The sequence below is a fragment of the Megascapheus bottae genome, chromosome 19, assembly GCF_031878675.1.
Source record: "Megascapheus bottae isolate mThoBot1 chromosome 19, mThoBot2.hap1, whole genome shotgun sequence".
Lineage (NCBI taxonomy): Eukaryota > Metazoa > Chordata > Mammalia > Rodentia > Geomyidae > Megascapheus > Megascapheus bottae.
This window is the reverse complement of record NC_143527.1, coordinates 45,066,427-45,081,997: the sequence shown is the minus strand read 5'-3', so window position 1 is coordinate 45,081,997 and position 15,571 is coordinate 45,066,427. Positions and strand designations below refer to the sequence as shown.

At 37.0% G+C, this 15,571-nt stretch overlaps 1 protein-coding gene across 2 annotated transcripts in view; it reads right to left on the bottom strand.

Moving 5' to 3' along the window:
* Window positions 1-15,571, bottom strand: part of L3mbtl4 (L3MBTL histone methyl-lysine binding protein 4) — a 343,139-nt gene that overhangs the window by 207,485 nt on the left and 120,083 nt on the right. For both annotated transcript variants that reach the window (XM_090353483.1, XM_090353484.1), the window contains exons 6-10: window positions 10,078-10,182; window positions 8,866-9,001; window positions 7,036-7,127; window positions 5,383-5,537; window positions 3,824-3,900 (exon numbers count right to left, since the gene is read on the bottom strand). In XM_090353483.1, the coding sequence (XP_090209609.1) occupies window positions 3,824-3,900; window positions 5,383-5,537; window positions 7,036-7,127; window positions 8,866-9,001; window positions 10,078-10,182 (565 nt within the window). The remainder of the gene's footprint in view (window positions 1-3,823; window positions 3,901-5,382; window positions 5,538-7,035; window positions 7,128-8,865; window positions 9,002-10,077; window positions 10,183-15,571) is intronic.

The following is a 15,571-nucleotide window of genomic DNA, read 5'->3' as shown; positions in this document are numbered from 1 at the left end:
AAATAACTACAGCTAACAAATTTGGAAGCCCAATACCTAACCATCTTTCAAAATGATGATTTTGATTTATTTTCTAAAATATATTTTCCATATTTTAATACTCAGTGTATATATAATATGCATTATATATACAAATATGTATATATGTGTGTATATGCATATAATATGTATTATATTCATATTAAATATACAGATTGAGATTTCCTAACCAAAACTTCAAATGCTTAGCACCAGACTAATGAATAAATAAACTCTAAATATTCTAGTATTAAATAATAAAAAAGAATCAAATAGCCTGGCATTGGTGAGTCATGTTTGTAATCTAAGCTACTCAAGAGGCTAACATCTGAAGATTGTCATTTGATGACACAGAAGGGAATTCCACGAAAGTCTTAACTCCAGTAAACCATCAAAAGAAAAATCTAGAAACAGTGCTGTAATTCAAGTAGTGGTATGCCAGACTTGAGCAAAAAATTGAAATATAGAATGCCTACACTCTGAGTTCATGAAAGACTCAATACCAGCACAAAACAAAGAAAACTTATGGATATATACTATACCACAACTTAGATGAACCTTAAAACCATTATGATGGGTGAAAGGAGGCTCAAAAATGCCTGATATTGTACAATATGTTCTTTAAGGTATAACTAGAGCAGGCGAATCCACTGAGGCAGATGGAGTAGAGGCTACAGAGACATGGGAATGAGTAAAGGAACATATGCTTGATAGTATCTTCTTATTAAGTAAGTTTTGTAAGGTGATAAAATTTTTTTGAAAACTGAGAGAGCTGTCAAATACATCATACTAAATATGACTGATTTGTATACTTGAAAGTACTTAACTATATGCTATGTGAATTTTGCCTCAATTTAATTAAAGAATAAATAATGAAATGCTTAGTGTGAAATCCATTCAATTATGTGAAAGATTTGCAGACTGAAGCATACAATTATCATTGAAAGGAAATTAAAGAAAACTCAATAAAAATAGAAAATGGTTATGACCATGAGATGGTAAATTTCATATTGTGAATGTTGCAATAACCTCCAATTTGATTTTCAGATTCAATGTAATTTATATCAAAAAAAATCCCAGTTTGCTTTGTAACAGAACTTGACAAGTAAATTTTAAAATTCTGATGGAAACACATGAGATTGAGAAGAACCAAAGTTATCTTGAAGAAGCGGAATAGGGCTAGAAGATTCACATTTTCCAATTTCAAAATTTACTAAGCAACAGTCATCAGGTTAGAGCATTTCAGAAAGCATCAAAACAGAATTGAGAGCACAGATGTAAAGTCAAGCTTCTAGGGTTCACTGATTTTTCAGTAAGGGTTCTAACAAGAACCCAGCAATCACTGGTGACCTTAGATTCAGCCTCTATTAGTCAGAAAAATCATGGCAAGTTTCTGGACCCCTAGTACTTAATGCAGCATATAGGAACTTTGAGGATGTACATAGCCAATGGTCAGAGCAATGTACTAGAACACTGAAAATAACCCTAATTTCTGTAGAAAGCATGCTAGAGGAGAAGGGGAGTTATTTCCCTAAAGAGCCTTGAAAAGGAGTACAGTTCTTCCCCATTAGAGCCCCTTCTCGAGACACGCTTCGGTGGCTCACCCCTGTAATCCTAGCTACTCAGGAGGCTGAGATTTGAGGATCATGGTTCAAAGCCAGCCCACAGCACTGAAGTCCCATGAGACTTTTATCTCCAATTAACCTAGAAAACAGGAAGTGACAATGTAGCTCAAGGAATACAACAGTAGCCTTGAGCTTAAGAGCTCAGGGACTGTGCTGAGGCCCAGAGTTCATGCCCACAACACTTCACCTTAAAGAACCAGACTCTAAAGTCACCTGCAGCCAGTGGGACAGAAAAACAGGACACACATTCCATGTGTCAAAAGCAAATTTTAAGTTGCTACACATTTCATAAAAATCCTTCCAAGGCTAAATAGAAATATTTGAATATTCTGCTTTGTTTCGAGTCTTTTGTCAGTTAAATTTGTTTGTTACCAAACTGAACACTTTGATGGAAAGTCCTATTTATCTGTAGTCATGGAGGAGAAAAATAAGGTTTCAAATTGCCAAACCATAAGAATGATTCAAATTAAAAATCAAATAGCTGTTACATTCCAGATGGCATATCCTAAAATCAACATTTCTTCTTGGGAATTATGTTATGAAAGAAATGATTTCTTTGTGACTTTTATTTTAAACATTCTAATATTATACAGCCAAACGAATTCATTTTTTGACAGTCCTCAAGGCCTGGGCACTGTCTTTGGACACTGTTGTCAAGGTTAGTACTCTGCCACCTGAGCTACAGTGCTGCTTCTGGCTTTTTCTGTGTATATGGTACCAAGGAATTGAACCCAAGGCTTCGTGCATGCTAGGTGAGCACTGTACCACTAGGGCATATTCCTGGCTCCTCAGTTTTTGGTTTTGTTTATGTTTTTAGGGCTGGAGATTGGAATTCAGGACTTAGGACTTCTTGCAAGCAAAATAAACACTCTAAGTTGTACACTTTTCATTCATTTTTAAATCTGAAAACAAAGAGACTTGATAGAGAAAACCTCTAAGTATGATTTTATTATCTTTGTGTACCAAGGAGTTGTCAGTTAACAACACAATTTATGAATACAATATATCTTGATCAATGTCATCACTTTTAATATTCTCACCCATCCCTCACAACCCACTCCCTTCCTTACTCTTGTTAATTTTGTAGGATATACATTTAATTTTTGACTGCATTATCCCCAACATTCTCTTCTCTATTTGTCTCTCTCTCTCCCTCTTTGACCCCCCCGCACCCTTTCAAGTACCAAGGATCCATTTCCTGGTGTTTATTTTGTTGGACTTTTTCTTTCTTCCCTTCCTTCCTTCCTTCCCTCCTTCCTTTCTTTTATTTTTTTTTCTTTGCCAGTCTTGGTGCTTGTACTCTGGGCCTGGACACTGTCCCTGAGCTGCTTTTGCTCAAAGATAGCACTCTACCACTTAAGTCACAGTGCCATTTCTGGGTTTTTTTTTTTCTGAGTATTTTACTGAAGCTAAGAGACTCATGGACTTTCCTGCAGGCTGGTTTTGAACTGTGATCCTTACATCTCATCTTCCTGAGTAGATAGGATTACAGGCATGAGCAACTGGCATCTGGCTTTGACTTTTCATTTCTAAGGGAATTAATGCTATTTGATTTCTCCTTTGAATCTACTCTCTTTATATTAATACATTTTTATTCACTAATGTATTTTTAATAGTTCTGTAATAAGAAAAAACTAAATATAAAGAGTCTTTGTTCAAACATTTAATTCATTTAGTTGGATTGTTGAAGGATCAAATTAGGATCATTACTTCTCATGTCTGAGGCTTTTACTTATAGGTTTTTTTCTAGAAGTGTGGGGGAGGCAGACTTCTAGATATATTTTTTCTGCTTCAAGATTTGTCTCCTACTTCTAGATTCTCAGCACTTAACATAGTTTAACATATTTAACAATCGTATTGTTCAGCCAATAAATTAATTTTAAAAATAAATTATGAACCTGGAAATAACTATTTGTAAAGGTCGATCCTCAGCAACAACAGGATAAAAAATCATAACATTTTTAATGTCAGTCTAATAAATCTTTCATTTGGAAAAGGACATTGATTTCAAGCACTACTAGGTAGATGGATTATTCTTTTTCCTGCCACACACACACACACACACACACACACACACACACACACACAGTGTATAGTCAAATAGCATTTGTATAAACAAAAATAAAAATGAGAATACCACTCATGCTGCCAGCACTTCAAAAAAGATTCAGGCTGCTTACCTGGGGGTGCTATCAGAGGTCTTCCATTCTCCTGACACCAACCAACCGGCTGGACATAGGGACTATTAACATCACACCTGTGAAAAGAAGTCTATGTCAGATTATCACGCAAAGCCAGGGAAAGAATCCAATAGTTAGGCCCATCCTGGATATAGCGATACCATAAAACAATGATACTTCATTGCTTCAGAAACAAAAGTCATTTTTATTGCTGTATTTGCAGGCTGACTGACAACACTTCTGTTTTACATAACCTTCTTGAAATTTAAAAGCATAAAACACAGAGTAAGGGATTGACTAGGACCTAAAACACCAGGAATATCTCCACAGTGAAAATATATATATATATATATATATATATATATATATATATATATATATTGCCAGTCCTGGGCTTAAACTCAGGGCCTGAGCACTATCCTTGGACTTTCTCAAAGCTAGAGCTCTACCACTTGAGCCTCAGCACCATTTCTGGCTTTTTTTTTCTATGTATATGGTACCAAGGAATCGAACCGGGGTCTTTGTGCATGCTAGGCAAGCACTCTACCACTAGGCAAAACTCCCGGCCCCAGAGTGAATATTTTTTAATAAATCTCTTTTATCAGATATTACTAGAGCCAAAGGACAGTCCAAAATTTAATTTAAAAATTTAAAGTGAAAATTTAAGTTTTCTTTTCAAAGAAATCAGGGTATTCTGTCTTAGACACACACACTAATTATTCCATCCTGCTTCTTAGTACAAAGATGAATACAGGACCTGGTTCATACGTGCAAAGAGCACAGCTGGAGGCTAGAGCTCACTCAAGACATACTACGAGAAAATGCTCCAAAAATGTTTTTTGCTATAACCTCTTCTTCCATATTTCGAGCTTCCCTCCAGTAAACTCTTTCAACTCATGTAGTATTGGTGTAATGGCTTCATAACTTACTCCTCACAGCCTTTCCAATAATTCATTCCTCTTTTCTCTGAGTCTTTCTTTTATATAACAATCTGAAGTCAACATGTTTCAAGCCAGGAAACTACATGCACATAGACATATAGCTGGCAATGTCTTAGCTTCCTCTTGTTCCCCTTGCAAATGTAGCATAATAAAATGGAAAGCTCTGGACTGCCCACTTATTTCAGGAACTTCCCAGGGTGGAGCAAAAGTCCCTCAGATTTCTTGAATTCAACAGTGCATGTGTAGTGGTACTGAAGAGTTATCCTCTAAATGTCTGAGGTGCATCACTGTTGTGACAGGGAGAATACCACCAAACAGGAGCACATAAAGACAATAAAATATACCACAGGCCATGTGCCAATACTCATATCTGTATTCCTACCTACTCAGGAGGCTGAGATTTGAGGATCATGACTCCAAATTAGTCCCCATAGAAAATTCTGTAAGACTCTCATCTCCAATTAACCAGTTAAAAAACAGAAGTGGGGCTGTGGCTCACTAATAGAGCACCAACCTTGAGTGGAAAAGCGAGCTACCAACAGGTATGCACGCACACACGCGAGCACACACACACACACACACACACACACAGAATGAGCGAGAGAAATGAAAACACACCAGTAATCATAACTGTCATCCCGATTGTCAAAGTGCACTCGTAGGCGATCTTCCACAATGTCCGCTATGGTTGCCACACAAACCAAGGAAGGGTTCTTTCTGTCCACAGCCTCCAGCTTCATTCCCACCTGAAGCTCCTTAGGCACTGGCCCATTCTAACATGTACCAGAAAGAGAAGCACAGAAATGAAACAGCATATTAACTGGGCTGAGCCAGAATTTGGGCATCAGCAGGGTCTGTGGAGTATCAACACTTCCCTCATTCTGGAAGTGAGCTATAGATGCAAGGTAAATAAATACCTACATTCATTAAAAAGGCCAGGGAAAGGAGCTCCCCTCTAAACAGACAGACAGACAGACAACAGACAGACAGACAGACAGACAGACAGACAGACACACACACACACACACGTAACTTTGATCAGACTTGCAATAGCAAATAATACTTGTTATTCAAGGAAGATAGTGTTCCCTTATTATCTTCAATTTTCTCTCTTTGATTCTTAGGGAAATTTGTATTAATTTTAAAACCCGGTACTTTAAGAATAAAGACATATATGTGTTCTAAGCTCCCTATGGGCTTTTGCAGTTTATAAATACCAGAATTTGCAAAAATGATTAAGATAAACTCTTGATTTAAGCACCAAATTCCATTTGCTCACTAGATCTAAAAATAATGGTTTTTACCAATATTTAAAGAATATATGTACAGTAATCCAAGAATAAAATTATAGTTAGAAATGCCTTTTAGTATTAGCATTTCGCATTAACAATTATGAAACCTCATCATATGTATGAAATGTCTATAACTACTCAGTCTTATGATTTAGAACTAAGGATCGAGAACAAACTAAGAGTTTTCATCTGTTTCTTTATTGTCTATTATAAACCATGGATTTTTTCCTTTATCATATTCCATTTGAAAGCATTTTTTCACATTTTGTGAATTCCTTCTCCTTGACACTTACAGAAACCCATTTAACAGCTGTATGGTGTTCATTTCAAGATTAGGAAATGGAAGTCTCTAGAATTTCAGTGAGGTATTTGCAACCCTAGGTGGCAGAGCTAAGTCCTGACCTCAAGCTTCAGTTCTGTTCCATGACCTAGCCTTAGGTGGCAGAACCAAGTCCTAACCCCAAACTTCTGTCCTCCTCTGCCCTCTCCCAGAATGCTCCACTCTTCTCTGAGCCCAGAAGGCTCTTTGGGTGCCTGGGAAAAGGGTGCCATAAGAAGATGCTAATCAAGTCTCTTCACAACATGGAGTGTCTATAGGAAATGTTCCTCTTGCTTTCTTCTATCTCACATAAAGATCTCTATGCTAGGAAAAGCCAAGGTCTGCCTATAGTAGCTGCTGGTTAAAGTTAAGCTTAAAACACTAGCACACTTCAAGCAAGCAAAAATGAAAACCACTTATAAAAAGCACTTTAATTTTAGCAGGCTTTCAATGTAAAGTTTTCAACTTTAGACATTTAATTGAAGTCTTTAATTATACTTTTGAAGAAAAAAAAGATATGCCTACAGGAAACTGCAGCAAATTAAGTGAGCAGCATTACAGGAAGTTAAGACTTTCTTAATTCCTTAAAGGATTAAAATACAACAGAATATGAAAGAAATTTAAGCTCAGGGGATTTATACCAAGGAAGAAAATACTTACAGAACTTCTGTTTCTGAATAATTTCTTAGGAGCATTTTGTAATTTGCAGGCCTTCAAGTAATCCATCCAAACAAATTTATCTTTTCTGTAGCCTAAAAAAAAACACATATTGCTGAAAACAACCACCAGATATTATCAGATGCATATTAAATATATTATCGTTCATATTTTTATTCAAACTTCTGCCATAAATCCAATGTCCCCAGCATAGCAGCTAAGCATTCTCCCAATGTTGCTTAAATGTCTTTGACTGTCCATGAGGCATCACATTCCCTACAAATGTCTTGGTCGGTAGGATAAAGAGTTGGCACCCTGCTGGCTTAGTACAAGCCTCATCATCATTAAGGCTTTCCAGAGAAGACAAAGGGATAAGACAAGAGACCATGTATTGCTCCTGCGTCTGAGGAAGCCATGTCACAGAGAGGATGTAGGCCCTATTGATAGTGTACCCCAAAGACCTGATACTTGGGGAAATTATAGGAATCCCTTCACAGTCCATCTGGAAGCTCCATTAACATAATCTACCTGTCAGGTACTCTAAAGGCTCACACAGAGCTGGTCCATCGAACATGAGATTAGTCAATACATTCTGATTGAATCTCACACTAGAAAATAGGCCAAACTTGTTGCACAACCTTCAAGGTCATAGGCTCACCTTGCCATGCTTTTGTGCTTTTCTCCATGAAACTCCCATGCCCACTCCCAGCCTCATAAAAGAATGTCCCTGAAGCCTTGCTCAGTCCTTTCCTCTTGTGGAAGGAAAGCTCCATGAAGACAGTCTTTATTTCATTCACTCTGCCATCACCAGCACCATACCCAGTGAAAACTCCTTCATACCTACTGGATGAATGGGCCTACAGGCTGGCCAGCAGCCAGATCCCAAGAGTCATCTAAAGTGCTATTCAAACTAATAATAATCCAATATATCAGCAAGCAGGAAACTGCAAAGAAGTTGTGGGGAAAAAAACTAATGAGCCATGGGCAGCTTACGGAACACACACTCAGCTCATTATCTATATCTTCAGTAAAAATAAGATTCATTTCCATCTTCCTGGCCCATATTCCTCTACATAAAATGAGACAAAGCTGAGACTTCTATTTCCCAAGGAAATGGTGGATCTTTTCAGTTTCCTGCTTTCCATTATTTGCAAGTTTGCAAATAATTATTCATAGTAAATCAACTTTCTTCACTGTACAGAATCACTGATATAGTGACATATTGAATTTTGACCATGATTTAAACATTAGTCCTGTAGTCCTTATAAGGTTTAATAATTTCTGCAAGAAGAGGCTCCTGTAGTATTTTATTTATACCTAATATACTTTATCAAAATATTTTATCAGAAAAGTTACAAACGTTTTCCTTTTAAATATATTATTTCCCTTCCCTTCCCACCCTTTCCCTCTCCTCACTTTTCCTATTCTTCCCTTCTTCCCCCTGTTTCTTCTCTTCTTACCTATATCAGGGCTTAAACTCAGGCCTTGAGCTCCTGCTTAGCTTGTTTGCTCACAGCTGATACTCTTACTACGTGAAACATATATATTTGCTTTATGCTGGTTATTTTGGACATGAAACCTCAGAACTCTTCTAGTTAGGTTGGATTAGAACCATAATCCTTCAGATCTCATCTGAGTAGCCAGAACTGTAGATGAGCCACCAGTGCCTGGCTAAAGGTACTTCTGAAGATGATGACACTGTGAGTCACACACTTTCATTTTAGAAATCAACTGACATGAGCAGTTTTCTTGTTAATATTTTATGAAATATTACTAAAATGAAACTGAAATTGTAAATGACACTATTGGGTTGGTAAAGGCATCCAGGCTTACCCTTCGGGATGTGTAGTTCATGTTTGGTCCTCGCACACCACCCTACTGGATGAATATCAGGGGAACCAGCATTGATCCAGAAATCATAGCAGCTTAAATAGCCATCAAAATGAAGCCTCAGCCGGTAACCACACACCTGCAACATAGAAAGTTTGTGATCACTCATTATGTGGCAGACATTTGTAGTGGACACAAAATATTCAGATATTTTGTCAGTTCTATTAACTAACATAGGAGTCCATCCATCCAAATGTTTTCATTAAAGAACCAATTAATTCAGGATATGGTGTCTGATTAAAAGAAAATGGTGATGGAATAAATATTGTCAGGTATCTAGAGTCAACCACCAAAACATAGCCTTCTAGATGATCTAAGAATCTTAGATCAGTATTTGTATTTTAATTGACTAATTTAGTAATTCAATGCCTGTCAAATACACAATTAGACACCAAATCTCCCAATGTTTGGCTTGGATTCATATTTCAAGACAAAGCAAGGTTCAGTTTTATCTCAATTTTAACATGTAGACCCATTGGTCCCGATAATTTTTTTTAAATTTTTAAAAATCTTTAGAAAGTTCTACAAAATTTTATTCTTAAAAACTTTGCATGAGCATACTCAATACTGAAAATAATAAAAGTCTGAGAAACACATCCCCTATGCATGCTCTTTAATAGCTACAATCAAGTAAAGCAAATACATGTGACTTTTAGGTTCATTGCTATTAGAAATATGTAAATCTTTATTGATTCAATAACATGTTTAGTAAGTATCACATTTTTAAGCCATTTACTTTCCTGAATAATGGTTCAATATATGTATATACTTTCATAAGTTGAACATACTTGTGTAAATTTGTAATTCATGTATGTGAACATAATTCATATCCATTTCTCATTCTACTAAAACATGAATAATTATGTGTCTGCTAGCAGAATTAAGAAACATTGTGGGACTTGTGGATTATTAACAACCTTAGATAAAAAATAAATACTAATTAAGTCAAGAAAAGTCTAGTTAACAGAGGTACTAGAAAATTCATCTTCTGAGAAAGGAAAACCACATTAAGAGATGTATTTCACCCATTATGGACTAAATAAAATAAATTTATAATGTATTGGAAATTGTTAAATATACAATATAACTTAAATCTTTTATTTTCTAGAAAATTCCATGAAGACATAATCTGCCTAAGACAACACCATCTCTTACCTCAGCTACAGAAAGCACACAGAATACAGATGGATGTCTAGGATCAATGCCTTCTAATCTCATTCCAATCTGAAAACCATTTTCGTGCTCCGGAAAGGATTGATCCTAGGAAAATTCATGATACAACATAAGTCATTTAGTTTGCTGATTTAAGTTAAATGGTATTATTGTTATCTGGAACCTGAAACAACAGAATTCATAAAAGCAGAGAACAGACACGTTGTTCTCAGAGGCTTGGGGTACAAGGTGCATGAGGAGTCACTGATTTTAAGGTTATACAGGAGGAATCTATGATAGGTATTTATGGTAATTGACATTTTCATTAGTTTGATCAAATCATCTACTATGTAAAAAGTTTCATATTATCACTGTATAATCCACCATTATATATGACTACAGTTTGTTAAAAAGGTGAAATTATATAGAAATTTTAAGTAATGAATTTACTGACTAGTTTAAGAGACTCCTATATATTCTATATGTAACTGGCCTTCGGTGATGATTGATCCCATGAATATTCTCTCGGTTCATCCATGAGGCATGAGATCTTATGAACTTCTCACACATCCCTTTTAATCAATCTTTGTGGATCATATGTATTATCCATTCTCCATCTTTGACTGGGCCCATCACTGTTTATGGTAACACAGCTCTAGAGAAACTTTTTGTTGGTTTTCTTGAAAGGTTGCTGCAAGGTAATCCAGAGCAGCCTTGAACTCGATGTCTTTTTGCCTCTGCATCCTCAAGTGCTGAAATTATATGTATGTCCCAACATGCCCCACTCAAAACATCACTTTAATATGGCAAAGTATGTTTCCTGCATACTTGTACATCCAGCCTAGGAAATCCTTCGGAACTCTGAAACCAGACAGATAATCCCTATGTAATTTTTAAAACTGCTGAAGTTTAGAAGGAACCAAAGCAACAAATTTAAAGCAAGTAGCCATACCACCATACCACAACAAGAAGCAGCCTAGAACCCAAACTTCTAGTTGACAAGTGTCTGAGTGGTCTCCCTTAGTTCTGACATTTTCTATCCATGTGTCCTTGTCATTTGGAGCATTTATATTTATTTAAGAATACAGTCTTTCACTTCCGCTGATTTTCCCATTAGAAAATTCCTCATTTTGCATTTGTTTCCATTTTTCTTCATGAACAGATTCAAGTAATTATTTTTTTTGCTAGAAAACGACAGGGGCGCTAGCTACATCCTTCTCAGGATGTCTCATCCAGAGGTGTCTGAGTTCCATTGGCTTCTTGATGAAAATGTTAATTCTGACCATTCAAGCATTCTGTGGTCTGATTTCTTCACTATATAGTTACAGCAGGCCTGCACATGGACAGAGGCATGTGTTTTATAAATCCTAAGTTCAAACAGATAGGTCCCATCCATAGATTCCACAAGGTTTGTTCTGTATTTACTCTCTGACAAGGTCAATCAGTTTTATTTCTGTTAACACAATAAAAAAGCCCCCTCAGAGGGGCATGAATTTGTTTCCCTTCTCCTTTCTGCCATCATAGAATGGGATCTATAATTTAAAATAAATGTATATTCATCATTTCCCCCTCTTCTGTGCTATTGTGTGTCTATTTTCAAGTACAATTAAAACTGCCTTTGGTTAACAATATGTTTTTAATTTTTTAGTGTATAGAATGTCAATAAGTTAAAAATCATAACACATGGTACTCAAAGATGTTTCTCTTCTGCCCCAATCCTATCAACCTCATTCCTCCCAAAACATCTCTAGACTAATCATTGGTGTCTAGTTTGTCCTGTGTCTTTGTTTTATGCTAAGTGATGATGTACTTGCTGCTCTTGTTTTCCCTTTGCTCTTCCACAAAAGGCAAATACTATGGTGCCTTTCTGTGCATCCTAGAAACCACCCAATGCTAGCACAGTGATGACCCCTAGACTTTTTAACAGCTGCAGGGTATTCTATTGTGAGTAGATACCACCATTCTTTCATGTAACTGGTTTTTTGTATAAACATGAGGCCATCTTTCAAATCTTTATGAATTGGCTTGTAAAATGCAATCAAAATCTTTCTTACATTCACAGATCGTCTTACATCCACAGATCATTTTGAAGCTCTCAAGGAAAAACTTTAAAAGAGGATAGAACCCAAAACCGAAATGGCAAGAATCAATGATTTCTCAGGGATATTTTATTTCTAGAGAAATAAATGTCATGTGTGTCTTCCAGCCTCTTTTTCACATCTACTGTTTTCCAGCAGATTGCATTTAGCAGGTTTGGCGTGCCTGCCTCCTGTTCATTGCTTTGAAAATCTTCATGCTCATTTCAACACCACACACACACATACATACACACACACACACACACACACACACACACGTACAAATGCAATACTGTCAAGAAGGCAGAGAGGAGGACAGAGGGAGGGCACATTAATAATGCAGAATGGAGTATGAGGAAACTGTAGAAAGCAGCACAAGAGCATTCCTATTTTCACACAACCAAGAGCTGCAGATGTAGGTGTGGGAGGCAGCCGGGTAATGTGGAATGAGTATACCTGACCTTGAATTCCACATGCTTGGGAAACTTGGTCCACCAGCATCTCACCTTGAGGACAGCATGGGGACCCCTGCCTATAGATCCCCAATATTTCAGCCAAGCACCGGTGGCTTCCTCTAATGTTGCCATCAAACTGTGCAGCTCACACAAAGCAAGTCCCTACAACACGTTCATTTTAACCCTGTGAAAGGCAACATTTCAGGAGACACATCACTGCCTTCCATTGTCCTGTTTTGTTTTGTTTTGTTTTTGATTAATGATTTAGTCATGACACGACAGATCTTAAAATAAACAATTTCCCTCTTTGAAACAATGATTGCTGTGCTTTATAAAACTGTATTTCACTGAGATTGAAAATCAATCCTCAACACAAGGGTTTTTAACTTATGAAATAAAACTCCACTGTATTTCATGATAAAGAAAGGGAGCTAGAATTACACACTGAAAGGAAACAATAAACTCATGAGACTCGCTCCACATCCGAGAGCTTTTTAGATCTGCTTATTAAAAAAAAAAGAAAAGCTTTTACAGTTAAAGTCCATCCAAAAAGAGGAGGAGACTTTTTTTCCACAAAATACAGCCAGTTTAGTACCACAATTAATAACTAATGAATCCAATTTGGAGGCCTGCCAAAACAATAGACAACCTAAAGGAACAGAGCTCGCAGAGGAAAATCTGGCCCCTGGCTATGAATGGCTTCTTTAAAAATATTTCCAAAGAAGTGCTCCTGGAAACACAAGACAACTTGTGTTGTTTTGCTATTTTCTTGTCCCGGTATAGAGGCAAAGTCATATTTTAGTAGGAAATTGATTTGTTTTGTCGCTGATAATGGAGAAGCATTATTCAAGGTTCCATCCTCATAGCAAATGCAGGTACAAATTATGCTCTATTATTTTAAAAGCTTGTACAAAATGACTCGTGGTGTTAAGGGGGAAAGGCTACATGTAGAGAAAATCCAGATGAGCTGCTGTGAAGTCACATTTAAGAGCAATCCTGACGTGTGTGTCCCCACAGGTGTCTGCTCTCTGTGTGTCCCTTTGTGTCTCTGTGGCCCGACATCAATGGCACAACTCTTTGACCCTGGTACAGCCGTGTAAGGAATTCTAAATATTGTACAAGATCATGAGCACAGATGGTACTTTGTGACAATTGTTCACTGACCCACTGCAGACTAGGGAGGGTAGCAGAGCATCTTACAAGGTACCCCAGGAAAGCATTGCAGTGACAAGTTTGGGGCTACATCTGAACACCAGTGGGTGCTGTCCCAGGCCACAGATGTGTCCACATTTTGCTGATATTAATTCAGTATTGAGAGAGTGGGGGAAATGTGACATGCAATCAAGCCCAAGCCTCAGAGGCCCAAACTCTAAGCACACTATGCAATGTACGGGGCAAGGCCACAGGCTCTGATGCTGAAAACTTCACACAGCTGTCAGGTGGGAAGGGATTCATAGGAGGTCTGCATATGGAAGATAGAAACAGAATTTATTATGACACCAAAGACCATTTCCATCAGTCCAGCAGCCTGCTTCAACAGGTTAATGTCACCAACATCTGCACAGCTTACATTGTCCTAACATATATCTCCAATACTGAAATGTCACAATGCCATATGTGAAGCAGGAGACACCAGAGGTCTTATAAAAGCAAACTGCAGTATAAGAAGATTTATTACAGTGGATTAACAACATGTCAACGTCAAAGAGGTTTCTTTACTCATGGGGAAAACAAAATCAGTCTTGTAATTGATAGTGTAAAAATTAATTCAAGCAAGACACAGTGGCTCATACTTGTAATCCCAGCTTCTTGGGAGTGATCTGAAGGATAGAAATTTGAGGACCACCTGAGTAGAAATCAAGCAGGACTCAATCACCAATAAGTAGTAATAATAATAATAATAATCTATCTGTGTCTCTCTACTAGTACAGAAATCCTTGAAACAAATGTAAAGTTCCTACTCAGAAATAACTAAAGCTATGGCTCAAAGTCGAAATGTAGAGAAGATGAAGCAATAGCTCTTTAAGGCAAAAATAAATGAACTGGTACAGCATTAGTCCTGACCAAAAAGGCTATAGACACTGCTAGTAAGACACATAGAAAGCTCACAGAATGGGAGAAGAAATTTACTAGCTCTGCATCAGACCAGGGTGTCTCATATCTAAAATATATTTAGAGCTCAAAAAATAATGAAATCCCCCCAAAACAAATCGTCAAAGAAACAATAACCCAATCAATAGATGGGCTGGACTTAAAGAGAGACGTCTCCTAAGAGTGGCCAAGAGATGTTCAACACTGAGATTTTACCTCTCCCCAGTTACAATGGCCATTATCAAAACTAACAATAAAAGACGCTGACAAGGATGTGGCCAAAAGGGAACATTACTACAATGTTGGTGGGAATGTAAACTTGTTAAACTACTCTGGAAAGCAGTATTAGACTAAGCATAGAGCTTCCCTATGACCCAGAAATTCCACTCCTGGGCATTTATCCAAATAACCACAAACCAGGCCACTCTTAAGCCACCAGCACAATTATATTCATTGTCACACTGTTTACCACAACCAAGATATGGAATCAACCTCGATGCCCCTCAGTGGATGAACTGATCAAGAAAGTATTCTGTACTTCCATCAGAAAGAATTTCATTGCCACAGTCATAAGGAAATGGAAAAGGCGGGAAAAATTACATGAAGTAAAGTAAGCTAGGCCCAAAGTAACATAGGTTTCATGGTTTCCCTTATCTGTAATAATTAATATATGCATGTATATCTACAAGTAAACCCAATGGATAGTAAAAGCAAAAAAAATATATATCTGGACATGATAAATTAAACAACGCTCTAAATATTCACACAGTGAGACCTAAGGAGGATATTCTTAGAAGAGGATTACATAAAATGATGTTTATCAATATGAATACCAAGAAATACATACAAGGGCTTTTTATTTTATATTTTGAA